This window comes from Salvia splendens, chromosome 16 (assembly GCF_004379255.2).
Source record: "Salvia splendens isolate huo1 chromosome 16, SspV2, whole genome shotgun sequence".
In the NCBI taxonomy this organism is placed as follows: Eukaryota; Viridiplantae; Streptophyta; class Magnoliopsida; order Lamiales; family Lamiaceae; genus Salvia; species Salvia splendens.
Window position 1 is genome coordinate 13,004,289 of NC_056047.1, and position 27,057 is coordinate 13,031,345.

The window sequence follows — 27,057 nt, forward strand, 5'->3', positions numbered from 1 at the left end:
CATAGCAATCACAGCAACCGGAGTCAGAGGCAAGCGAGATGACCGAAGTCACTTCAGAGCCGAACTCAATGACCGTTCAGTTATACGAAGATGATCCATCCAGAACGGTCAAGATCGGCTTCGCAGGAACGCCTCTACTCCGGGAAAAGACCATTCAGCTCCTCAAGGAGTACAAAGATGTCTTTGCATGGTCTCCGTTGGACATGACCGGAGTGCCCCCCGAGGTAATCACTCATCGGTTAAATATTGATCCTTCAATCCGGCCAGTAAAACAGAAGCAAAGACTCTTTGCGGCAGAAAGAAGCCAAGTCATCCATGACGAAGTCCGCCAATTACTAAAAGCGGATGTACTATTCGAGGTGAAATATCCTTCTTGGGTGGCCAATCCTGTGATGATCAAGAAAAAAGGAGGAGGATGGCGGATGTGCATAGATTTTACCGATCTAAACAAGCACTGTCCTAAAGATTGCTATCCCCTTCCGAATATAGATAAAAAAGTAGAAGCTTTGATCGGCTTCGAAATTTTCTGTTTTCTTGATTTATACAAAGGATATCACCAAGTGTTGATGGATGAGAGTGACGCTCCGAAAACAGCTTTCATTACCGATTTCGGCATTTTCGCTTATAAAAAGATGCCATTCGGTTTAAAGAATGCCGGAGCCACTTATCAAAGGATGGTAGACAAGCTTTTTCGGCACCTAATCGGAAAACAGGTTGAAGTGTATGTCGACGACATAGTTGTCAAAAGCAAAAGCACTTCGGAGTACGAAGACAACCTCAAATCCACTCTCGACGTGCTCCGAAAAGCCAACCTCAAACTCAACCCCCAAAAATGTACCTTTTTGGTAGATTCGGGAAAATTTCTGGGTTGTTGGGTTTCAAAGGACGGACTCAAGGCAAATCCCTCAAAAGTTCAAATTATTCAGAACATGGCGATGCCGAAGTCCATACACGATGTGCAAAGACTAACTGGATGTCTAGCCGCATTGAATAGATTCCTTTCCCAAGCAGCCGAAAAGCAACTGCCGTTCTTCAAAGTGTTAAAAAAGGCACCAAAGTTTGAGTGGGGAGCCGAGCAGAAAAAGGCTTTTGACGAGCTCAAAAGTTATTTAGCCGAGCTTCCAATTCTCTCTGCTCCAACAGATGCCGAAGTGATTTTCTTATACTTAGCGGCATCCGATCAAACCATTAGCGCGGTGCTTGTACGAGAAGAAGGCCTAAAGCAGTTTCCCATCTACTTTACAAGCCGAGCATTAAGAGGTCCAGAAACAAGGTATCAACCTCTGGAAAAAATTGCTCTGGCGTTAGTAAATGCAGCAAGGAGACTGCGGCCATACTTCTATGCTCACAAGGTATGCGTCTTAACCGATCTGCCTCTTCGGCAAGTTTTGACCAAGCCAGAAGCATCAGGCAGAATCGCCAAATGGGCCATAGAGCTGGGAGAACACTCAATCGAGTACCTACCTCGGAAAGCCATCAAGGGACAAGCCTTGGCAGATTTTCTTGCAGAGACCAAGTTCGATCAAGCAATCCCTGTCATTGCCGAACAGAAAAATTCTGCCAATGCCGAACTAGCACAGCCCTTGGAATCCGAAGAAGAGCCGCCGGACTGCTGGAGCGGATTCGTAGATGGAGCTTCGAATAAAACGGGAAGTGGAGCTGGTATTCTGCTTATCGCTCCCGATGGACACGAGGTAACCTATTCTCTTCGGTTCTCATTCCCAACCACTAATAACGAAGCCGAATACGAAGCCCTCCTTGCCGGACTCCAGCTAGCGCAAAGTCTATGTATCAAGTCTCTCAAAATCCATTGTGATTCACAAGTCATAGTGAATCACATGTTGGGTACAAGTGAAGCCCGTGATGAGAGGATGAGGAAATATTTAGACAAAGCGCGAAGCATTAGCCGAAGTTTCTCTTATTTTCGGATAATCCGCATTCCCAGAGCAGAAAACAGTCGAGCAGATACTTTAAGTAAGTTAGCAGCATGTCCAAGCTCAAAGGTGGAGGAATTGATGCATCGAAGCATTGATGAAGCTGAGGTACATTCAGTAACCAGCTCACCGAACTGGATGACGCCGATCTTACAGTATCTAGATCAAGGACAACTGCCCGAGGATAAGAGAGAAGCTCGGAAAATCACATGCCGAGCACTTCGGTACGAACTTCATGGAGGAGTCTTATACAGAAAGTCCTACCTTCAGCCGTTATTACGATGTATAGGGCCAGAAGAGACGGACTACATCCTCAGAGAAGTTCATGAAGGATCGTGCGGCAGCCACATCGGAGCTAGAGCTTTAGCTAAAAAAGTTCTAAGATGGGGATATTATTGGCCAACCTTGGTACAAGAAGCAGTGCAGCTCGTCAAGACATGCCCGAAGTGCCAAATCCATGCAAATATCCCAAGGATGCCGCAGACCGATCTATCCACTATGCAAAGCCCTTGGCCTTTTATGCAATGGGGTATAGACATAGTAGGACCACTACCACAAGCTCCTCGGCAAATAAAATTCCTAATCGTTGCCGTGGACTACTTTACGAAGTGGGTGGAAGCTGAACCATTAGCTACGATAACGAGCTCGAAGGCATTGGATTTCGTCTGGAAGAACATAGTGTGCCGATTTGGCATACCCCACATCCTCATCTCGGATAACGGGACTCAGTTCACCGACAAGACGTTCAAGAATTGGTGCCAAGAGCTGAATATTCAACAGCGGTTCACTTCGGTCTCTCATCCACAAGCAAACGGACAAACGGAGGTAACAAATCGTATCCTGGTGAAAGGGTTAAAAGCTCGGTTAGAACAAGCCAAAGGACAATGGGTAGAAAATCTCCCTCAAGTCCTATGGTCCTACCGAACTACACCCACAACCTCCAACGGTGAAACTCCGTACAGTCTTGTGTACGGCACTGAAGCCGTGATTCCGGTGGAGATCGGCATACCCAGTCCCCGAACTCTAAATTTCTCAGCAGAAATGAATGACGACGGACTGAGAGCCGAGCTAGATCTTGCCGAAGAAAGAAGAGAATTGGCATGCATAAAAGCAGCCAAGTACAAGGAGCAAGTAGCCCGGTATTACAACCAAAGGGTGAAGAAGCTGCAATTTCAAGTGGGAGATCTCGTCTTGAGAAACAACGAAGTAAGCCGAGCAGAAAAGCTGGGCAAGCTCGAACCCACATGGGAAGGTCCGTATCGGGTGTCAGAAGTCCTCGGCAAAGGGTCTTACAAATTGGCTCACATGTCAGGAGAACAGGTACCCCGAACATGGCACATTTCCAACCTCAAGAAGTTCCATTTGTAAGAGACAGTCCGGTCAGTCAGTCTTGAGTCCTGTTCGGTCAATGTGCTTTCTTTGGTTTGCTTGGTCTTTGTTTGTCTCTGTGCGTTTTGTCTGTGTGTTTTGTCTGTCTCTGTGCGTGTCGTCTCTTACAAATGTTACTGAGGTATCTTGTTCTTCGAAGGCTGATCCCCTTCTTAGAACATATACAAGCCAACGATTGTGAGTCAAAGCTTCTAAAGAGGATACAAGACCACAATTCAGCTTAAACAAGCAGTTCGTCTGAAACGAACTGCAATAAGCCAACGATTGTGAAGTCTAAGCTTCTAAAGAGGATACAAGACCACAATTCAGCTTAAGAATCAAGCACTTCGTCTGAAACGAACTGCAACAAAAGTCCGATTCACGCGATAAAACTTGCCTGAATTAGGACAAGGGAAAGTCCGATCCACGCGATAAAACTCGCCGAATTAGGACAAGGGAAAGTCCGATCCCCAAATTAGGACAACGGAAAGTCCGATCCGAGCGATAAAACTCGCCAAATTAGGACACAAACCAAGTCCGGTCAAAGAAGAGTTTACTTCATAAGACCGAGGACAAACATCAACTTACCCCGTACCTTTATCCAGAATGCCGAAGTGACTCGCTTCGCCGAAGTGATTCACTTCGCTTTTCGGGGGGGGTAGTGATGGAGTACGTACTAAACAAGCCCAACAGCAGTAAAGCCCATCAGCCTAAAGCCCAAGAAAGAGTATCAGTCCGGCATGACTAAAGAGTTCAGTTCGGCACAACCAAAGAGTTCGGCCCCAGCCTACAGCTCGGTAAAAGCCAACCAATCAAACTCTGCTCTCAGGTCGGCATCAAGCTCTACTCTCAGATCGGCAAAAGCTGCTCGGCAATAATTCAGCAGTTCGGTCTCAGTATTCGACCGAACTAGGAGATAGTGGACTCATGCAGGATTTCCACCTCCACTACACCCACGATCTATTTAGTGGTGTCAAGCAGTCATTAACTCATGCAGGATAGTGGACCCATGCAAGATCGCCACGATCTCCACGACATCCACTGCCTAGTAAATGGTGCTGCATGCCACGATCTTGGTTCAATGTATAAATAGAACTTAGATCAGATAGAAAAGGGTTAAGCTCTAAAGAAGCTCTCTAGAGATAAAAGATCAAATAGCAAGTCTGTATTGTAAGCTGTAGAAAACAGATCAAGCAATACAACTCTGCCCTCTTTTCTTCCCGTGGACGTAGATTTACCTCAGTAAATCGAACCACGTAAATCTCTGTGTCGTGATCTGCATCTTCCAGCATTCATCACCATCAAAAATTCGCCAAACCATCACTTGCATACCAAAAATATTTGTTAGGATTGATGTGGGCAATCCGACAAACTTTGAGTAGTGATTAAGTTTAGGACTAAATATTTTAATGTATATGAAAATTAAATTGGACCTTAAGCATCAAAACTTGCATTTGAAAAACATACACAATTGCGAAATACTGTCAATTATTTCTCGATTGAGTTCAATTATCTGTCAAAAACAATTTTAGTTGTTCGAAATGTTATGTATTTTAACTTTTTATTGTGCTACCTTGTTTCATATGCATATATTTTTTTTGTAAATATACTATCTTTGTCCATAATCAAACATATACTTTAGCTTTTTCATTTTAATCTATCCACCAAAATTAAATTCTATCTATTTATGATAACTCTCCTTTTCTAGTGAGACGAGTCTAATTTTAATCAATTCTAATAATTTAATCTTGTTTTATTAATGTATCCTTATTACCCTGTTGAGATTATTTTGTATAGACCGGTAATAATAATAATAAGTTTAAGTTGAATTCATAACATTTTCGCATGCCCTATGTCATTCAACATTATATGTTCAAAGTCTTTTGCCGGTCAACTTCATTGCTTTGAATATTGGGAAATTATATAATAAAAATGGCTGTTTATAATTTATGATATGGTCTATGGGAAAGTTGTAAAATTGCGTAAATGTTGATAATATTGCAAAAAAATGGCCAGATTTTCGGAAGGGAGTTGCAAATATGACATCAACCTATATTTTAACCCGGTAAATCCTTTGATGCAAGACACATGGCTTCAATTAATCCAAGGATATCTCGATTTTTAATTTTTATAAACAGATAATATATTATTTTTGTCGTAAATATTTTTGAAGTTGGTCTATTTAATGCTGGCCGGAATGAATTGATTAAAGTAATAAAGTTCTGTTTGGGCAAATAATTATAAAAGGAAAAAAAATGAGGAACGTGATATTCAAGCACATTACGTTGAAATAATCCAAAATATAAATAAATTGAAAAGTCATGCATTAGTTGAAGGGCAGCATGAAGGAGGGCAAAACTGTCAACCACCTTTTTTGAGCAAATCACGTTTTGATGTTTATAATTCAGTTAGTTGGTCTGTAAAATTTAGAAATAATCTAAAAAATAGAGTAGAATTTAAAAAATGGCGTGTACCGTGTTGTATGTGTAGGTGGGAAAAATGGGCAAATTCGAAAGGGAAAAAGAGAAAAGACTGTCACTGAGAGACACCATTGCTTTCTTTTCCACCTTACGACGTTTCCAACTCCTGTTTCGGAGGATTCGAATCTCTTCCTTCTAAATTTATAATACTCCTCTATTTCCCCCCCTTTTTTTTATTAATTCTGTGTTGGATTATTCGCCGATGCTGTCTTCGCCTGTGATCATCTCTTTCTTTTCTGCTAACTTTAACCGATTCACGCCCTGCAACTGGATTCCCGGGTGCTAACGTAGTTTTTTGACGGCCCAGGTTAGAAAAATATGATCTTTTCTTGAACATGAAATTCTTGTAGAATTTTCTAATTGACGTGTTTGTTAAGCGAATTCTGCTATTTTTTTTGTTCTAGTTTATATGATCAGTTGATGACCACTCCTTGATTTTTTATTTTTAGAATTTTTTTACAGTTCATATTTTGGGCTTCAATATTTTTGGGGGTTTGTGATGAGGGTTACTTTGTATTTAGGTGTGATCGAGGGTTATGCTGTGTTATTCGTATAGATTTTGGTTGAAATTCGAGAGGATCTGTTGAGATAGAAGAATTGTTTGGTTGGAAGTTAGGTATTAGGTTAAAAAATCATGTTTGTCTGATTCAATTCTATTGGATTTTTGGGTAGGTTTTGTATAATTTGACTTCTACTATGAGGGGTGGCGGTGCGGAGGATCAGTTCTTCGACACCTGTGATGACTCTATATCTGATTTGGGCTCCGATTGTTCGGAAATTTGTGTGAATTCTGGGGCTGACAATCGTGCTTTGGAGTATGAGTTTTGGACTAAAGAGCCAGGTAGTGTCAATGAGAGACGCGAAACGTTTCTCAGATGGATGGGTTTGAGTCTGGAACGGCGTGGGATAAGTGATGCTGAAGACGAGGATTCAGATAACGATGATGTGAAAAGGTTTATTGACAGATTGAGTGATGATGGAGAGTCGGTGCTGGCAAACTTGGATGCTGACAAGCAGTTTTTCTCATCTGGTTCGTTGCAATCGTGTGACACTGGTGGTGCGGAGGAGGAGAATCTCGCTTGCCAAATGAAGATTCTGGGCAATGGAACAGAATCCGTCTCGAATGAACTGACTGATGATGAGTATCTGTCAACATCGCTTGACATATCCTCGGATAAGATGATATCACTGGACGAGTTTCAGAAAACACTTGGCTCATCAGCTTTGGTACAGAAGTTGTTGACAAAAGACTGTAAGAAGTTGAACATAGTTGACCGAAAGAAGAAGACTAACTGGCTCCAGAAATTCAGTTCAGTTATCCAAATTGTGGATAAGGCAAAAGGGCTACTCAATAAGACGGAGATTGATTCAACAGAGGGACCTTCTGGAAGAGTTCGTGTCAGTGCATGTAAAAAGAACTTGAAAGAACTATCATCTCTTTACACTGGGCAAGAATTTCCTGCACATGAAGGCTCCATCTTGACCATGAAATTCAGTCCTGACGGTATGTACCTTGCTAGTGCTGGGGCAGACGGTGTTGTCCGCGTGTGGAAGGTTCTTGAAGACGACATTGTAAAGAAATTTAGCCTTCAAGATAGTGATCCTTCGTGTGTTTACTTTTCACTCGATGGATTCTCCAAGTTGGCTCCTGTTGATGTTCCCATTGGGGATGACCATACGAAAAACATGATCAAATCTTCTGACTCAGCATGCGTCGTTCTTCCACCGAAGGTTTTTCAGTTATCGGAGAAACCTCTTCACGAGTTTAATGGGCATAAAGGGGAGGTATTGGCACTCGCGTGGTCCAGGAATGGGGTCAGTATTCTTATTCTTTCTTTAGATTTTTAACAGTTGTCAGAAGTGAACTGACCTTTATTGTTTATATTGCAGCATTTACTTTCATCTTCGGTTGATAAAACAGCTCGCTTGTGGCGAGTCGGGGATGAAAATTGCCTGGGAGTCTATTCTCACAATAATTATGGTAATTTAGTGTACTGTTGATTCTCTCCATTGTGTCATTGATTTTTTTAGTTAACTAAAACGATGAAAATCTTCTGTATGGTGCAGTTACTTGTGTAGAGTTCAACCCTGTGGACGATAATAATTTTATCAGCGGTTCAATAGATGGAAAATTGCGAATTTGGGAAGTCCACGGCGGCAGAGTCATTGATTGGACTGATTTTAAAGAAATTGTGACTGCTGTGGGATATCGGCCAGATGGAAAGGTCTGTGAATTTTTTCCAAACATAGCATATTTTAAGATCTCTGGTGATTTCTTTAACATGATGTCTATTATTCAGGGAGGTGTTGTTGGCTCCATGGAAGGCACTTGCCGATTCTATGACATCATAGGTAACACCAATTCACAGTCTCGTACTGGTTACTTGTCAATCCTTTAGTGCTTATAACTCTAAACTCGCATAGTTTGATGTGGTTGGTGAACTGATACGAGAAATTTTTTAAAATTTTGTTTTCAGATAATCGTTTGCAATTAGGTGACTCAATATGCTTGAAGGGCAAGAAAAAGTTGGCTGGCAAAAAGATAACTGGCTTTCAGGTTCGATTTTATGCTAATTTTGATCTCATGTGATTGTTCGTTTTTTGGTAGGAGCTATTTTTTTTTATTTTGAATGCATTTGCATTGCAGTATTGTCCAACCGATGTGAGCAAAGTAATGGTCACTTGTGCCGATGCACAAGTTCAGATACTATGTGGAACAAACGTCATCTGTAAATTCAAAAGTGAGTGTTTTCGCTCTGCTCCATAACAGAGCCTTAGTCAACAAAGCTTCTGTATAAAAAGTACTAACATGTTGCCTGCTTTAGGTAATCGAAGCTCAACAAGCCAAATGCCGGCTGCTTTCACATCAGACGGTGAGCATGTTGTTTCAGCCACAGAGGACTCCAACGTGCGTGTGTGGAACTACAGCAACCAGGAGCAGAAACCCTCCCGAGCAAAGAAAATATGGTCGTGCGAAAGCTTCCTATCCCGCAATGCATCTGTTGCCATTCCATGGTGTGGTGGGCTCAAGCATAAGCTAGGAGGGTTGCCGGGAAGCATACATTTTGATGAGAAATTGCTGCAGAAGTTGCAGGCATCCATCCCTATGAGTGTCGGGAACTTCTTGGATGCTCTGTACAAAGGAGCAGCGACATGGCCGGAGGAGAAACTTCCCCTTCCATCGGTGTGCAAGTCGGATTTCAAGTTCTTGAGGAATGCATGGCAGAACGCGTTCAATTCGCCGAATCTCTGGGGCCTTGTGATTGTGACAGCAGGGTGGGATGGATGCATTAGAACATTTCTCAACTATGGTTTGCCTATCAAGTTTTGAGATTCCAAACTTCTATTTTTTTTAGATCACAAATGTTGTTAAAGTGTTTGTAAACAACAATGTAGTAAAGAAATATATTATTATTACTTATTATTTAATTTTTTATCCTTTCCAGACGTTCTGCTGGAAAAAAAATTTAATATCTCCTCCATCCCAAGCCTCCAGTTTGTCACACATTAGATTGATATAAGAATTACATTAAATCAATCAACACACTGTAGTATTATCAAATTTAAAACTTCCACGGACAATAATTTTCATAATATTAACTAAATTGGAAGACAATATATCACTATTAAGATCATAGTTGTTTCTTTATGCAAATTATAGGCTTGATTTAAAACTCGGCCCAAACACCCAATTTGTATTCATAAATTAGTTCGAGTTCGTTTGACGTTGTATAAACTTGAGTTACACCAGTCGGCTTATTACCTCGTAACAAATTCTAGGATTAGATTGAAAATACTAAAATATTTATGTTCAAGTAACCAAATAATTTCATATGCATGTTATTGGGTCGCAAATCACTTCGCATCGAAGAATAAGTAAAATTACAAGTAATATATACTCCATAATTATTATTCTAACGGGCTGATTTCATCAGCATGAGGCCTTCTAGCGAATAATCCAAAACCAAAATCATGAAATTTGACCTAAATCAGACAGTATCATACCATTGTTAAGTTTGCGTGATACACATCAAACCCTCACACATGGCCTTTTACTTGTTGTCGATAAGTGGATCCAGGACACATCAAGGAACAAGTCGACCAACTTAACGTAATATCGTGCCTTCTCTCGAATGGGCATGATCCGCAGGTTGAATGTTAGGCCAAAAATCTCCTTATAGTGTAAGTACACAACTTACACAACTCCTAGCTCCTAAGATTTATATCTTCACACGTAACCTCACTCCTCTCAGGTGATATTGATTGAGGTGTTGTCTACTCCCAATTCACATAGGTGCTATTCAATCCTTGTATATTAAAACAATGTAAAGATGCATTCAAACGAGTAGCTAATCCAATGAATGTAAAAGCACGGGAGGGACAAAATAACTACATGAACCAAACATAATATTATTTAAAGACTAGTTAACTTGTTTGATCCTTATGTCCTTATGTGTCTCACGCGTTGTTAGGAAGATCGCTAATGTAGGTCGCACCCTCTCTCGAACGTACTAGACCCGTGGATTGCACACTATTTGTCCAAGTTTCCTCTTGTGAATGAGTGTACGACTCCCAAAAGCTCCTATGATCCAAGCCCTCACCCAAGATGCATGTCACTTCTCTCGAATGTGATTGATCTAGATGTGAATCATCCTTATTTCCAACTAAGTTATTCATCTTTCAGATATTGTAGTTAAGTCTAAATGCATTCATAAGTTGTCAATCAAACGAATATTAAAGCACAAGGAAGATTAAAGCAACGACATGAGCTAGGCATAGGCAATCAAATATCACATAGACATAAAAATCAAAGTATCAAATCCATATAATTCCAAATTCGATTAGTTCATCATGTTCTTGACAAAAGTGATAAAACAATTGTTTATAAACATAAATAAAACACACTCTTGATTGTTGGAATCTAGATTGGAGTCTCCTTCATCATCTTAATTTGGGATTGATCCGGAGCTTCCTCCCCTTCTTCCTTTCTCAAGAATGGTGGTTTTGTAGTGTTTTGGAGACATTTTATTTTACAACAAACTGACTAAACGATATTTATGATTTAAGATCCACCAACAATGAAGAGGTGAATGGTGACTTTTAGTGTTTTGGGGACATTTAACTTGCAAAAAACTGACAAAATGATATTTATAATATTATAAGATCCACCCACAATGAAGATGTACTTGATTGCTCATATTATAAACAATTGAACTTAAAGATAAATTGAGTAGCAAAATAATTTATTTCTTATATAAAAAAAATTATGATTTTACTATATAAATTAGCTCAGAGTATACTTCTCATTATATAACCCTAACAATTATAAATGAATATATGGTGCTTGAATTTAATTCGATTTAGGTAAAAAGAAAACTTGGGCGTGAGCGTGACCACCGGTGTATTAGAAGCAAAACGAATGGTCGAAAATGAGATAATTCGTATAATATGATTAAGGCCACTCGAATTTCCTTTTGTTTGTATATCGAATGAAATTTCATGTACAAATCGTCCAAAAAAAATATTATACATAACTAATTTTTGTCGGGTTTCAATCAGAAAATGAACATGCAAGTTGAAACGAAATTACATAAAATTGGGCCGTTTGGGGCCCATCTAATTTTATTGGGGCCGGACTAATGTTTCCATAATCTAAGGACTGCCACAAAAATTTCCTCATGCAATTTATGCGATTTTACTATATTCTATTTTATTGTATTTTGGCTGCACATATATGCCTTTTTCAGGCCACATATTGATGCCTCTCTTTCGTACTGAATTTGGACGAAAATACAAATGACTAAGATAGATTTGTGAGAATACTTTGAGATATTTAAAACAAGGATCCAATGTTTTTTCTAATTCCTAACTATTATACTTTTGGAAGAATTGAAATTGATTTTCCTAATAAGACTAGAGTATGTTGAGAAATAAGTACCATTGCATTCCACCTTGACACAATAAGATTTCTTACTGAGAAGAGTCTTAATTACGGCGCATCAGTTTTACACTCATCAATTTTACCACTTAAACTACATGTCTTAGTGGTGACTGGTGAGTGCAAATTTTTATAATTTTAGTAATAATTTAAAAATACTATTACATTTTTTTCCTGTTAATATTTTTCCCTGGATCTTTAAATTTGAGCCAAGATCACCTAAGTTTTAACCATAATCGGAAGCAACAAAATATTGCTAAATTGTTGTTCCTAAATATTGAGCTAAAACAATTGGAGTAATTAATATTATAAATATACGAACATAAACATATACTACATAAATATACGAACATAAACATATACTACATAAATATACGAACATAAACATATACTACATGGATCTCAATGTTGTCCTAAATGGAGTATATGATTAAGCTTCAGTATTGTGTATTTTTAATTTGTACTACATGTGATGGTGCATTCCTATATTTCGTATTTAAGTCTGATTAAAACCAAGTAAATGGATTTTCTTGTGTAAGAATAATATTTTTATTATAAAAAGATTTGGAGATTAGTACTCCCTCCGTCCCGCACTACTCGCACTTATTTCCTTTTTGGGCGTCCCAAGTTATTTGCACTCTTTCCATTTTTAGTAAAAAATTTCACCTACAACTGTCATTTTTTACTTTCCTATACACTCATTCTTTAATCTCCGAGCCGAAAAGGAAAGGAGCGAGTAGCCCGGGACGGATGGAGTACTATTCAGTAGCGTGAAACACATGAATTGTTTTGTTCACAACAAACATATGTAAAAAGCTGACACATCTTGAGGCTGAATTTAATCTGAGAAGGAGAAATGATTGCTTTCGAACTGTTCCCATGAAAATCACGAAAAGAATACAATTTTCGAATACACTACAATAAATATATTGACGACAAATAAACAAATTAGGAAATACTGTATATGGAAAATATATAGTACTAATTAAATGGAAGTGTACAATTTTTTCTTTAGAAGTGATATTTTCCAATTGTTATGTCGATGAATCCGGGCCCGGACATAGTTTTCGAAAAGAAAATTGAATCAACATAACATTATTTTACAAAGATAATGTTGATAGTAGTACTAGATAACATTTCAATTATGAGGCAAATTATAGAGAGAATGTTGATCATTATTTATTTGTAAATAACATTTCCATTATGAGGCTATTTGTAGAGAGAATGCTGATCATTATTCATTAATAAATAACATTTCCATTATGAGTATCATTAATTTCAGCTAACTACTAAAGAAGCTTCTAGAAAAATATTAAAGGCGAAATACCATGTCACTCTTAAATTTTAAACCAGAAATAGCATCCTCATTTCTGCAAATGATTTTCCGGTTTCGTTATTTTATTAGAAACCTAATTTATAGTTATCGTAAAAAATAAATGTATCATATTGTCTTTATATTTATTTACATATATATTTGAAACTTACACTACGACGATTTCAAACTTTAACTGTAAATCGCTATTAAATACTTCTACTAGAATGTAGTCAGATCTAACCACTCAGTGAACTTATAGATCAAAATTTAATTAGAAGAATGAATATAAGTTGTAGAGAGGGACTTCTACATCAGAGAAAAGCTTGCTAATACTTGTCTCTACAGATTATCTGACGAGGAATGTATCGGAATATAATCATAAATTTTGATCAATATTTGGTATTTTTTACGAAGTTTAAAATCGGTCTAGAATATACAAAATTTGCAAGTTTAATGAGAAACTTAACAATTATAGTACTAGTTATAATGAATTCTTTTATTAGTATTTTAGTACTCAAATCAATATCTCTCAAATGAACAAAAAATTAGTTTCATGTCATACGCATATTATTAAACAAATTTAAAAGCTGTGTGATCTTCTTTCTCATTCTAGTTTTTTTTAATAAGAGATATAGCCAATTTTTTATCACTTAATCTATTGAACTTATATTTCCAATAAGTATGAGTTAAATGATAATATTATAAATATGGTTAAAATATAATATTTGAAAATGTGATACTTAAATGTACTATTTGAAATTGAATGATTGATTTGTAAGTATCTAACAATTATAATTAATACTGTATATAGTAGTATATGAAAATATGTTTTGGGACATATACTGAAATACTCATAGTCTACGAAAGATCATATATTTGACAATCTAAACCTAATCACAACTTAATTCTCTGTTAGAAACGACAATAGTACCTATTTTTTATTTGTTATTTTTTATAATTGATCGACCATTTTCCTACCTTTTGGCCTTTGTACAGAATGAGATTTTTACTCAGATTCAGTTTATACCTTTGAAACAAATAAATCAGCATTGAAGAAATAATTTTTTTTCAAAGTAATTCTGAAATATATTTAAAAGCTAACCTCGATCGTTAAATGATAGTAGTAATAACTTTTTATGTTATACTAGTAATTTTTAAATTATATATCAAATTAAAACTCATGCCGTGACATTCAATTTAATAAGCATTAAATATTTTATCATTAAACAATGTATACACTTAAAAGAAAAAGAAAATAAGAGAAGAAACTGTAAATAAGATGAATTAAACAGAATAAAAATGAGTGTCGTGACTCGTGACTCGTGAGCACTCTATATAAAAATAGGAGAATCAGATATTAGGTAAACCGAGATCTTCATTTAATTTTTAAAATTGCCACGCATTTATATGTAGAGAAAATATTATATTTAATGTTCATTTTAAATTTTATTACGTCCAGTTCCGGGACATCGACACTTTTAAAAATTATTTTTTTTGAATAAGTTATTTATTTTTTTTGTGGTGCGGGCACTAGCTCATAAAAAACTAATCATTTTCCAGTGGGGATACGTGAGACGTTAAATTCATGAAAAATCGATTTCAAAATTTGGAAACATTATAAATTATCAACAGTTTCAACTCAAATACGACCACAGCCAACTCTCAATAAGAGGCTGCTCAATCATGTTAGAAAATTATTTTCCCACTTTTTAAAAATAAAACCTACTCCACTAATTCTCACGAAAACAGGCGCAGTTGAGTATTGAAAAAAAATGGAGAAAGTAGTTAAAATTGGACAAAGTGTATGAGTTGTTTCAAAATAGAAGTCTTTTTTTAGGGATGGAACAAAATCAAAAAATTCAAACATAATCCCGAGAAAAACTCAATTTGAATTAAAATGTAGAAATATCATTAATTGCAATCGTGTTTGCACACACCCTTCCACGTCGAAATTTTATATTATCATAAAATTGAAGTAACCGAGTAAGGAGAGAGAACAGGGGTGCATAGTTAATTCACATGATGTAAACGCTATTGGTAAGAAATAATAATATAATATTAATGAGAAAGAGTATAGTTGACAAACGACCATGTAGATCGGATCGAGCAAATGGGAGGGGCGGAACAATATGGGCCGTTGGAAATTAGCCGGCACGTATTTACACTCTTGTACAACCAAATAAAAATACTCTTCCCCTCGTCCGCGAATAGAAGTCTCGTTTCTTTTATATACTCCCTCTGTCCCAGTTAAGGTAACCCCTTTCGTTTTTCACATGTGTTTTGGAAAAATCATAATAAATAGTTAAAATGAAGGAAAAGTAAAGTAAGAGAAAGAATAATGTAGAAGAGGGTCTCTTCCATATTATTCTCTCTCTTAATTTACTTTCTTTCTACTTTAACTATTTATTATGATTTTTATAAAACACATGCGAAAAACGAAAGGGGTCATCTTAATTGGGACGGAGAGAGTACAAATTTTAAAAAATTATATGAGTGGAATGGAACTTGAGGTCTCTTTACCATTTATAGTATTTACAAACCGGGACTCCTATTTGTGAACGGACTGAAATGAAAAAATGGAAATCATATTCACGGATGGAGGGAGTATTTATAATCGGGTTGTATCGCAATTAGCAATGCAGAGCTATGGTAACCTTGAGGTCACGAATTCAAACTCCACCGCCCACTAGGAGAGTTTCGGCTTTAATTTCCAAAGCCGTGATCAAACCAAAAAACAAAACAAATGGAGTAATAGATATTTGTGGTAATTACATGAAATTTGAAAAAAAAATGTTTGGATATAGGTGAAATTGTAATATAATGAAAATATCTGATCGTCTCTGTGTAATACATTATAAATGTTTTTTTTATCAAACCACAATGCTTCGTTTACAAATGGACAACATTGTTTAACTCACCGACGATGATGTCCACACAAGGTTTCCCTATTAATGTATGAGATACGATTTTACCAAATAATTTCGTAGTAGGATGATTACGAACAAAACATATTTTGCCGATTAATTTTTAAAGGAGCGAGACGGATCAGAATTGAATTAGAGACAATATAGCATTCAATTTTGGGCATATTTTTATCGTTATAAAAACATCGTGTGTGAGTGTGAGAGGGACATTGCCCAACAATTTTCGTGGCCTATAAAGGCAGACACAATATGGTCCCGTGGCTGCTATGCGAAAAATCATTTGGTTTTTTTCCCCTCCCTTCTCCCTTGAGTATTAGCTAGCTGCTACTGCGTACTCTGTGTGTGTGTGTGAGAGAGAGAGGAAAACTAGAAGAAATAAGCGCAGGTCCAATCAAGAGCGTGTGTGGATATTTATTGGTAGGCTAGCAAGTGTGAATAATTGGGATGGGAAGATCCCCTTGCTGCTCCAAGGTTGGGCTCCGACGAGGCCCTTGGTCCACTAAAGAAGACACTCTTCTCGCCAATTACATCACCCAAAACGGTGAAGGCCAGTGGAGATCTCTCCCAAAGAAAGCCGGTAACTCAAATCATTTCCCCCCTCTCTCTCTCTCTCTCTCTCTCTTGTTAATTAATTAGTACACTAATTTGGTGCAGATCTAATGAGATGCGGGAAGAGCTGCAGGCTGAGGTGGATGAACTACCTCCGGCCGGGGATAAAGCGCGGCAACATAAGCGAAGACGAGGAGGATCTCATCGTACGCCTCCACGGCCTCCTCGGCAACCGCTGGTCCCTAATCGCCGGCAGATTGCCAGGTCGAACGGACAATGAGATCAAAAACTACTGGAACACACACCTCCTCAAGAAGCTCAACTCCGCCGCCGCCCCTCACAAGGACCTTCCCCACCTCGCCACCAAGCCCACAAAGCACAAGAAGCCAACCCCCGCCAAGCACAAGAAGCCAACCCCAAACCCTCTTCCGCCGATCGATGACGCTGCTCCGCCGAAGGCGAAGGTGTGCGTGCCGAAGCCGATCAGGGTGTCGTCGGCGTTCTCCCGCAGCAACAGCTACGACAGCCTGGCCTCCAACAGCGACGCCGCCTACGTGCCGGAGAAGGACCTTTCATTCCCGCCGGTGCCGTGGCCGCCGATTTTCGAGCTCGACGGGGACTACGGCGGGGCCGATGATTTCCTCGACGGAGGGTTTATTTTGCCGGTGCTCAACCACTCCGATTCCATATCCAGCGATGTCAACATGTTGGAGCAGGTCTACGAAGAGTACCTCCAGCTTCTCTAGAAGATTTAATAAAATAGAAAAATAAAAAAAAAATGTAAATAAATAAAAAATACTATGTATGGTTGTGCGATAATAAACTTTTTTTTTATTAATTTACAATAATTCTTACTAATTAATGTGGGTAGAAGAGGATTAGGTCCCGCAAACTTGAAAGCCTTGTTCCATTATATTGGGATTTTTGTCTTATTAATGTATTACCACCTTCAAATCTAAAAATTGAGTACAGTAAATTAGGAACATTTCCAAATTGTTAGGGTAAATACATTATTCATACAAAATGTATCACACTTGTTTCAAATTGGTATAAAAAGTTTCAAATTATCATCACTAATACAAAAGTTCGGCTGACTTTCATTTTAATACAAATCATAACCACAATCTTAACTCCGTTAATTATATGCTTATGTGGCATTTAAATCATCAACTAAATAAAAAATGAGAAATTGTGGGAAATTTATTCTGAACTCTCTGTAAGTAACTTTTGACGTTTTCTTTAGAGAAGTGACTCAAGCAAGACAAGCAATATCTCCATAAAACATCTCTATCTCTCTCATTTACTAATCTGTGCTAAATGAAATGATGAATATGGTCGCTCGTAGCATTTGATAGTACTTGGGAGGTACAAAGCCTAAATGTGCATAGTTCTTGTTGGGAGTTAATATACTGTCTTTATGTTAGAATTTGTTGGAGTTCCTGATAATATTGGTGTTTTCACCTCTTGGAATTTAAATAGAGCTTTTTTCCATTATCATTATTTTCTCTGATTTATTGAAGTGTGTAGAGTAGTAGTGTGAGGTTGTTTTTCGTTTGTTTGTGCAGGGGGGTTAGGGGTGTGGATGGCCAGATTTAGGAGGTCGGCCGACTCCCTCCCCTTGCCACTAGTACCGCCGGAGTCGGGGTTCGGAGTTGTCGTCCACTCCACGACAAATCCAATTCGATCCCCCGACCCTATTGAGCACGTCGCATATGGAGTTGCACTGTTGCCGTCTGCGAACTGTGAAGAAATAATCGTTAGTCTGCTATTGAAGAAGACAAAGAATAATGAATGTTCTTGCTAACCGTTAAAGAAGGAGCGTTGGTCTGTTAAAGAAGACAAAGTCTAATATTTTTGGTTACTAGTTTTGCTCGTTGGTCACTGGATCGAGATAGTTTTATCTTTGTAGAAATCATGGAATAAAATATGCCTTATCAATGGATTTTGACCAAATAATAAATGTGACGAGACATCTAATTTTATGAAATTAAATGATATAACGTCGATCTACATTTTACGTAGATAAATGTAGTATATTCACTTTCTCAAATCCGATTTCCGGTGAGTGAGAAATAGTGGATTAAAGTTGGGCATAATTAGTTTTTAACTAAAGCTTGGAGTTTGAGCTTAGGGAATAATTAACTAGTATTAATTATCCCACATAGGAGAAGTGACACATCTTTTAATGTGCTTAAATTAAGTGACTTAATGTTACTTAATAATTATAGTGGACCAAGATGGGTGAAAGAGCCCACACGCGCGCGCCGCCGCCGCCGCCCGCCCGAGCCTCGGGACCGTGAGCACGAGCACGAGCCTCGGGCCTCGATCTTGGACTTGAACTTGGACTTGAACTTGGATCTTTGGGTGGTCTTTGGGCTCGGGTCTGGACCCGTAGTAATCTTTTTAGACCACCGCTGAGTCAGCAATCCAAGTGGCTTGACACATCGTCAAGCGTGGCACAGTCAAAGCCTACACGGCTGCCACATGAGAAATCCACACGCGAAAGGCACACTCCTGCCACAAGCTTGTAATCGCCGACGGTTACGAATGAGCCATGATGAGCCTTCATGGCTTGGTTGACCCTGCATGGTGGCTTGGCCTATAAATAGGCTAGCCATTCCACTGCATTTCACCCACTGAATATCACAAGCATACTTCCTCTCTGCATAGTCTTTTCGAAGCTCTGCCCTCTTCCAGTTCGCCGGAGCTCGTTCCAACTGCGGTGTTGCAACGAACGAGACGTAGCCGTTTATCTTTGGGGACGAAGCGCCAAAACCGAGAACACTACCGGGGTGTATCTCGTCTTGCGGAAAGAGACCTTCCTCGACTCGGCTAAGTTCATCTTTACAGTTTCGAATTTCTCATTGTAATTTTCGTTTCTATTTTTTCTTTTCTTCGATCTTCTCTCGGGTTGTATTACGCCCGGTTAGTGTTTTTTATAGCTATATCTCCAACAATCTTTTTGTTGATGGCACGCGAAGATTATAATATGTAGATTATTTGAGATACATATTATTATTATTATTATTATTATTATTATTATTATTATTATTATTATTATTATTATTATTATTATTATTATTATTATTATTATTATTATTACTACTACATAGGAGCATTTGCAGCATTAGATGAAATCAATCGTGTATGATGAATTTCTAAATCTTTCTGAATCTGTCATACATTGATTTTAAATTTCACTGAACTAACCTGCCATACATTGTTACACCAAAATTGCTTAAATCTTGGTGTCGTTTGATTAGTCAAATGCCACATAAGCACCATAATTAACAGAGTTAAGACTGTGGTTACTATTTGTATTAAAATGGAACATAAACATAACTTTTTGTATTAGTTAGGATAACTTGAAACCTTTTGTACCAATTTAAAACAAGTGTGATACATTTTGTATGAAAAATGTATTTACCCTCAATTGTTGTGTTGTTACTACTACTGCTCAGTTAACAAACGTCGTGTCATCTAACAATCCTAGTACTATCTCCGTCTCACAATAAGTGTTACATTTTGTCATTTCGGTCTGTCATACAATATGAGTCACATTTCAATTTTACTATAAATGGTAAGTAGATCTCATATTCCACAAACCAATTCTACTCACATTTTATTATAAAACTAATATATATATAGGTGGGACCCATAATTCACTAACTTATTCAATCCAATTTTCTTTACATTTCTTAAAATTCGTGCTCACACTACATGTGACACTTAATGTGGGATTGGGGCCGTACTAATTAAATGTGTAGCCAAAATTCAATCAAACATTCCAAACATTGTCTATTAGAGCATCCGCAACGCGTGCCGTTGCGGTGCCTTATTTCGTTCCGGAGGAACGAAACCGCGGCGGCACGCGTTGCAGCCGCCCGTGTCGTCGCCATTCCGTGCCGGTGCCGTGCCGGGTGCCGTTCCCGCGAGACGCGGCACGACACGTTCCGCCACGCGCCGAGGCGACGTGGCGGCCTCCCATTCGACGCGTGACGCCCACTCGCTGCCCCGCGAGTGGGCGTCGTCACGGTGACGCAATAATTCGATTTTTTTTAAAAAAAAATCGAATTTAATAAAAAAAATATTTTTATTTATAAAAATTGTTTTTTATATTTAAAAACAATTTTTACAAATAAATGAATACTAGAAATTCGTATTAGCCCATATATATTTGATGGGCTTGCGAATTTATGAAACCCATTCTTGGTTGTCTCTCTTTTATAGAGACATCCTTGAATGTTTTTTGTTCCACTTTCGATGTGGGACAAACTCATCTTGGTTGTCTCTATAAAAATAGAGACATCCTTGAATATTTTATGTTCCACTTTCGATGTGGGACAAACTCATTCTTGATTATCTCTATTTTATAGAGACATCCATGAATGTTTTATGTTCCACTTTCGATGTGGGAAAAACTCATTCTTGGTTGTCTCTCTTTTATAGAGACATCCTTGAATGTTTCATGTTCCACTTTCGATGTGGGACAAACTCATTCTTGGTTATCTCTATTTTATAGAGACATCCTTGAATGTTTTTTGTTTCACTTTCGATGTGGGACAAACTCATCTTGGTTGTCTCTATTTTATAGAGACATCCTTGAATATTTTATGTTCCACTTTCGATGTGGGACAAACTCATTCTTGATTATCTCTATTTTATAGAGACATCCATGAATGTTTTATGTTCCACTTTCGATGTGGGAAAAACTCATTCTTGGTTGTCTCTCTTTTATAGAGACATCCTTGAATGTTTCATGTTCCACTTTCGATGTGGGACAAACTCATTCTTGGTTATCTCTATTTTATAGAGACATCCTTGAATGTTTTTTGTTCCACTTTCGATGTGGGACAAACTCATCTTGGTTGTCTCTATAAAAATAGAGACATCCTTGAATATTTTATGTTCCACTTTCGATGTGGGACAAACTCATTCTTGATTATCTCTATTTTATAGAGACATCCATGAATGTTTTATGTTCCACTTTCGATGTGGGAAAAACTCATTCTTGGTTGTCTCTCTTTTATAGAGACATCCTTGAATGTTTCATGTTCCACTTTCGATGTGGGACAAACTCATTCTTGGTTGTCTCTATTTTATAGAGACATCCTTGAATGTTTTTTGTTTCACTTTCGATGTGGGACAAACTCATCTTGGTTGTCTCTATTTTATAGAGACATCCTTGAATATTTTATGTTCCACTTTCGATGTGGGACAAACTCATTCTTGATTATCTCTATTTTATAGATACATCCTTGAATGTTTTATGTTCCACTTTCGATGTGGGAAAAACTCATTCTTGGTTGTCTCTATTTTATAGAGACATCCTTGAATGTTTTATGTTCCACTTTCAATGTGGGACAAACTTATTCTTGGTTGTCTCTATAAAATTATATTTTAAATTATGTCAATTTTTATTTTTTTAGGATTTTAATTATGTCTTTTTCTATTTTTTTGAATTTTAAGTTGTAATGTTATTTTAATTTTATTAAAGTGTGTTTGTTTTAATTGAATTGAGTTGGAAATAAAAATAAAAAATGAAATTGAATGAATAGTAATTTAAGGAACGGTTAAGGAACGGTTAAGGAACGGAGGGTTGCAGGTTCCGTTCCTTAGTTAAGGAATGGAGTAAAAAAGTACAGTGGGGCCCGCAAATAGTAGTTTAAGGAACGGTTTAGGAACGGTATAGGAACAGCGTTGTGGATGGCCTTAGTAGGGATGTCGAAAACAGTAAATTTGTTGCCTCTAGTTCCCTTCAGAATGTACACCTAGAGAGCTAGCATAATTATTTTGTCATCCAGATTTGGGAAATTGGCTTGTCATTGTTATTATATTAGCTCTTTATAAGATTGACCACATAATTTTATTAATAGAATTTATACCACACATTTTTTGAGCTTTTATTAGAGTCAGACCAGTCTAGCAGGTTTTGATTTAATCCTATTTAAATTGTGATTTAATCATATACAGGATAATTGGGTTAGAAATTTTCATCTCTAACCCTACACGTTTGGTTTCGGGCTAATCGGACTGCTACAAATAAAATTAACATGTGATCAATCAAATGCATAATGATGAAAGTCATTAGTTATAGAATATTAAACAAATTTTGAGATGTATGCTTAAACTCAAACATAATTAAATATAGAGAATTAATTTAAGATTTGTATAAATAACATAAAATATGAACATGTTGTGAGAAATTTTATCGGGAACGGACCACTCAGGCTATAAGCAATCTGGTGTGAACTAATTAGGTTTAATTTTATCGGGTTAGAAATTTTCAATCATACCCCTTTGGATGTAGCATGGTGATTGAGACCTTTAACTTTTGAGATTCGAGATATACGCTGCATCAAAGTAGACGATGATTGACACTTGAACTCTTGCATTCGTATTAGTATAAAACAAGCAGTGACAAGCAAAATGGAATTGCACATAAATAAAGTGGGGTATATTGTGATATTGCATAATTAAGTGATAAATTGTTTTCCTCGATATGCCAAGGAGTTGATGCATGATAATAAGGTTTCCTTTGTAAATTGTCTTATTTTATTTTAATATATAGTCAAGTGAGACAATTAGTTTTACACATTGTACAAAAGTACTAATATTATTTAGTAGTACTGCAATATGATGTGTTATATTTATATTAAATATATCATACAAAATTAATTTTTCAATATGAAGTTAGTAATTTTGGTATGGAAAACCACCGTCATATATTTTTAATAGTAATTTTGTTATTAGATATTTTAATAATTTACTTGCATTATTACTATTCTCGGAAATCCAACTCTCTTATTAAACTAATTAATGATTACTCTTAAGGATCATATGGCAATCTATAGCTAGCTGGGACTGGGAGTAATTATTGAAATTAAAATTGAAATTCAACCATTTGTTATGCTATGTGTAGTTGATATCTTTTGATTATATTTTGATGGACAATATTGAAGCATAGTCAAATAGTTCCCACGTGGATTTACTTATGAGTAAAAAAGGAAATATAATACTACTATCATTATTAGCGCATACCATTACCTACCTGTGGGGAAGTATTAATGATAATGGGATTGTTACCCACAAAATATCTTCTCAAGTCCCATCCCCATTATTGATGTTTTTCCTTTTCAATTATTTTGAATTTTGATACGTATTTACATATCATTCCCATCCACTAAAATACTTTTTACAATAGCTCAAAGTATGCATATATAGTCCATATATTTAAATTATATTTCGAAGAAACAAACTCCACTAATAAACAAATCACTGATTTAATTGACACAGCATGGCTGTGAGCATCTTTATTAACAATTGTGACAGTTGATTTTGGTCAATAAAAGTATAGAACGAAACAAATATATATGTGGAGTACTTGAAAAATGTTTGTAACTACCCATTTTTAAAGTAATGTATAAGTGAGATTAGATATCAAAGAATATTAAAGTATATTCGACCCAGCTAGCTAGTTGGTTGATAAAGCACAAATCTAAAAGAAGGGACCACTTATATTAGGTTAATAAATGAATAATTGCATATGTTTACATATTTTTCTTAGGAAAGAAATTAAATGCCAGTCATTATATGTTTGACGTAAGCAAACAACAGACAGATCTCAAATTTTATTATTATTTTATGCAGGGAAAATCTGAGGGGATCAATTAAGTCAATGAGAGCATATATGGAAATGCTTATGTGTAAAATCAATGTGCCTTATACGTTATCATTTCTGCAACAATCTAGAAATATATGAATATAAATGACCATCTTTCTCACGATGTTCGACTTCAACTAATCAAATCACTAATCAAATACCAACTCTTTTAGTCTGATTAACCTCCCATATAGTCAAAGACGAAAATTTAAAGGAAGAATTAATATATATATATATATATATATATATATATATATATATATATATATATAGTCCACTTAGGTTCAGATTTTTTAGATTAATTGAGAATTGAGATGCATTTTCAGGCACTCATCTACAATATTTTTGAAATGTCAACTGCAATTAGATTATGTCAACTTTGGGGTATTATCGTTAATAGCATACACATCAAATGTCAATAGTATGCACATCAAATGTCAACAACTTATAGTTGACATTATATGTGTATAGTTGACATTAATTGTATATGTAGTTGACATTATATGTGTGTAGTTGACATGAATTGTATACGTAGTTGATATTATATGTGTGTAGATGACATTACTTGTATATGTAGTTGAAAAAAAAATAATGGCTCGTCCGCCACTATTGATAATTAAAAATGTCAGCATCTTTTGTTAATTAGTACTAGTACTATCAAAAGTTTAATTAAAAAGTTTTTGTAAAACTCATTAATAGTAGTATGAGGAAAATAATGGCTCGTCCACCACTATTGACGCTCTTGCACAAAAACAAAATGAATGATGATATATTATTATTAATGTCACCATTATTTGAAATTAATTATCCTTTTTATACGATGAGTAATTCCAATCAATTCGAAATAAGTTTCACTCCATTTCTTTTTTTTTTTACAAAATCATGACCTTACTTTTTCTTTTCGAATTACGTTTTAGATTATGGTAACACGATTTATTCTCAATATTAATAAAACCATGAGATCGACATATTTAACATCACAAAAGCATAAAATTTATATCTGCAAAACTCAGATTTTTTTATATTTTAGAAGTCAATATAAAAACTAAAAAAATTATATGAAAAACCTTAATTATTCATGCATCTCACATTTTTTCTTCATTCCTCTACTTTATCCTCCTCACTCATCTACTTTATTTTTTCTCCTCACTTAACTCTAAGCATCACTTTCCTTAAATTTTGTGCTAAAAAGAAATAGCCTGCTCTCATTTATAGTCCATTTTGTTATTTCATAAAATTAGTTTATTTTTATTTTTGATAACTTCTCTTTCATAAGATAAATTAAAATTTATTCTATACTACTAATACTTTAATCAGTTTTTCTTTTTTACTTTCCATTTTATACTAAAATTCGTGTTGTGAAGTTCTTACTTTTAGGTGATTACTTTTAAGAGAGTACAAAATAAAAAAAAAAAAAATTGTGTTACCACCAGCAGAATGATTGCAACTCCATGAGAAAATTTAAAATAATAAAAACAAAACAAAGAAAGAAACATATACCACGTGATAAATTTACTATCGATGTGTTCTTTTGTATTCTTCCCAAATAAATGGACGGTTCAGGTCAAGTGCAAAGAAATTGTTTTTACAAGTATTTATACATGTAAGAGTTGTACCTACTGTGTAATATAAATCGATTCCTCCAGGTAATGACAATGTACAATAAATAATTAATGCGTGACTAATGGTACATATAGGATTATATAAAATTGTTAGGGCATCATTAACCCCGTCCCGGATTCGGGCCCCAAGTCTCATCCACGTCATCATTCCCCTAAATTTGAGTCTCGGGCCACAACTGTTTTGCCCCAACCCGGGCCCCAACTAATAAATGACACTATTCACAACTTCAACTTATTTTACTCGTAAAATAGAATACGTTGAGCAATTATAACGCGAGAAATTCATTTTTAATACAAAAATAATAAATTATAAATTAAAAAATATAAAAAATTTAGAATATTAAAAAAAGTGCAAAATTTTTTTTAAATATTTTTAAAAAATAAGTGAAAAAAATTTCGCTCCTCTCCCTCTCCATCTTCTTCCTCTTCCTCCTTCTTCCTCTCTCCCTCCCTCTTCTTCCTCTTCCAAATGCATAAAAATTCAGAAATTGGTGAACAGTAGCGGCCCGAACCCCCTCCAACCGGAAGCTCCATCGCCCGCTAGGGCGGACCCCGGGACCGTCCCTAGGCTGCAACTGCGCCCCCGGGACCGGCCTCGGCCGGAACTTCCTCCCGTCCAACGCGCGTCTCGGGCCGGGACTCGCGATTTGCGGCCCGGCCTGTTGCGTTAATGATGCTCTTAGAGACAAAATAACGTTGTAGGCCCTCAACTCCATGAAAGCCAATAAAAATTGTAGACCTAAAATTTTGTAAAAATAATACGCGAAGGATACAAATTACAATTGCTAATATAATATGTATGCACAAGAGTTTGGTTCTTCTTCCCCCATTTTTTAAGTGGGAAATCCTTTCACTATATTTTACTATGTTTTTAACATTAAGAATGAAAAGTAACGATTTATTAGGGTGGTGGCCGAGGGAGCTCATGATGAAGTTATTGATTTTTTTTAATCTCCCTATCAATATCATTAGAAAAAAAAAACATGTGTTATGTGTGGCAGCCTTCTAGACTCATGATTCACTTTATAATGAATTAATGTTCGAGTCCAATCTTTTTTTTATAAATAAAGAAGAACAAATGTAAAAAGAAAACGAGTGTTGTAGTCGTGGCCTTGTAGTGGATGTTCATATAATTTACTATTTTTAAATATTTGCAGTAATATAATTTATCTATTAGTATAAAATAAAAAAAAAGTATCCATCACCAGTGGTTAAAATAGTATAAATAATAAATCTGATTGGCATGTGCTAACAATAACAGTGA

The 27,057-nt window shown here is 36.4% G+C and overlaps 2 protein-coding genes across 2 annotated transcripts; both read left to right on the forward strand.

Moving 5' to 3' along the window:
• The first annotated feature begins 5,747 nt into the window (after positions 1–5,747).
• Positions 5,748–9,211, forward strand: LOC121771690 (WD repeat-containing protein 44-like). The gene is made up of 8 exons (XM_042168539.1): positions 5,748–6,089; positions 6,455–7,597; positions 7,673–7,763; positions 7,850–8,007; positions 8,083–8,134; positions 8,260–8,339; positions 8,430–8,523; positions 8,608–9,211. Exons 2-8 carry the CDS (start codon positions 6,479–6,481, stop codon positions 9,111–9,113), a joined length of 2,100 nt encoding a protein of 699 aa, XP_042024473.1. The 5' UTR covers positions 5,748–6,089; positions 6,455–6,478; the 3' UTR covers positions 9,114–9,211.
• A 6,988-nt stretch (positions 9,212–16,199) lies between these two features.
• On the forward strand, positions 16,200–17,470 carry LOC121770667 (transcription factor MYB1-like). The gene is made up of 2 exons (XM_042167432.1): positions 16,200–16,536; positions 16,614–17,470. The coding sequence occupies exons 1-2, from the start codon at positions 16,404–16,406 to the stop codon at positions 17,252–17,254; spliced, it is 774 nt and encodes a 257-aa protein (XP_042023366.1). The 5' UTR covers positions 16,200–16,403; the 3' UTR covers positions 17,255–17,470.
• Positions 17,471–27,057: the final 9,587 nt, after the last annotated feature.

Bases quoted from the DNA above. Each gene is read 5' to 3' on its own strand.
- LOC121770667 (XM_042167432.1), top strand. From the start codon at position 16,404: ATGGGAAGATCCCCTTGCTGCTCCAAGGTTGGGCTCCGACGAGGCCCT. The intron at 16,537-16,613 runs GTAACTCAAATC...AATTTGGTGCAG, and splicing joins ATCTCTCCCAAAGAAAGCCG to ATCTAATGAGATGCGGGAAG.
- LOC121771690 (XM_042168539.1), top strand. From the start codon at position 6,479: ATGAGGGGTGGCGGTGCGGAGGATCAGTTCTTCGACACCTGTGATGAC. The intron at 7,764-7,849 runs GTAATTTAGTGT...TGTATGGTGCAG, and splicing joins CTATTCTCACAATAATTATG to TTACTTGTGTAGAGTTCAAC. The intron at 8,524-8,607 runs GTGAGTGTTTTC...TGCCTGCTTTAG, and splicing joins CGTCATCTGTAAATTCAAAA to GTAATCGAAGCTCAACAAGC.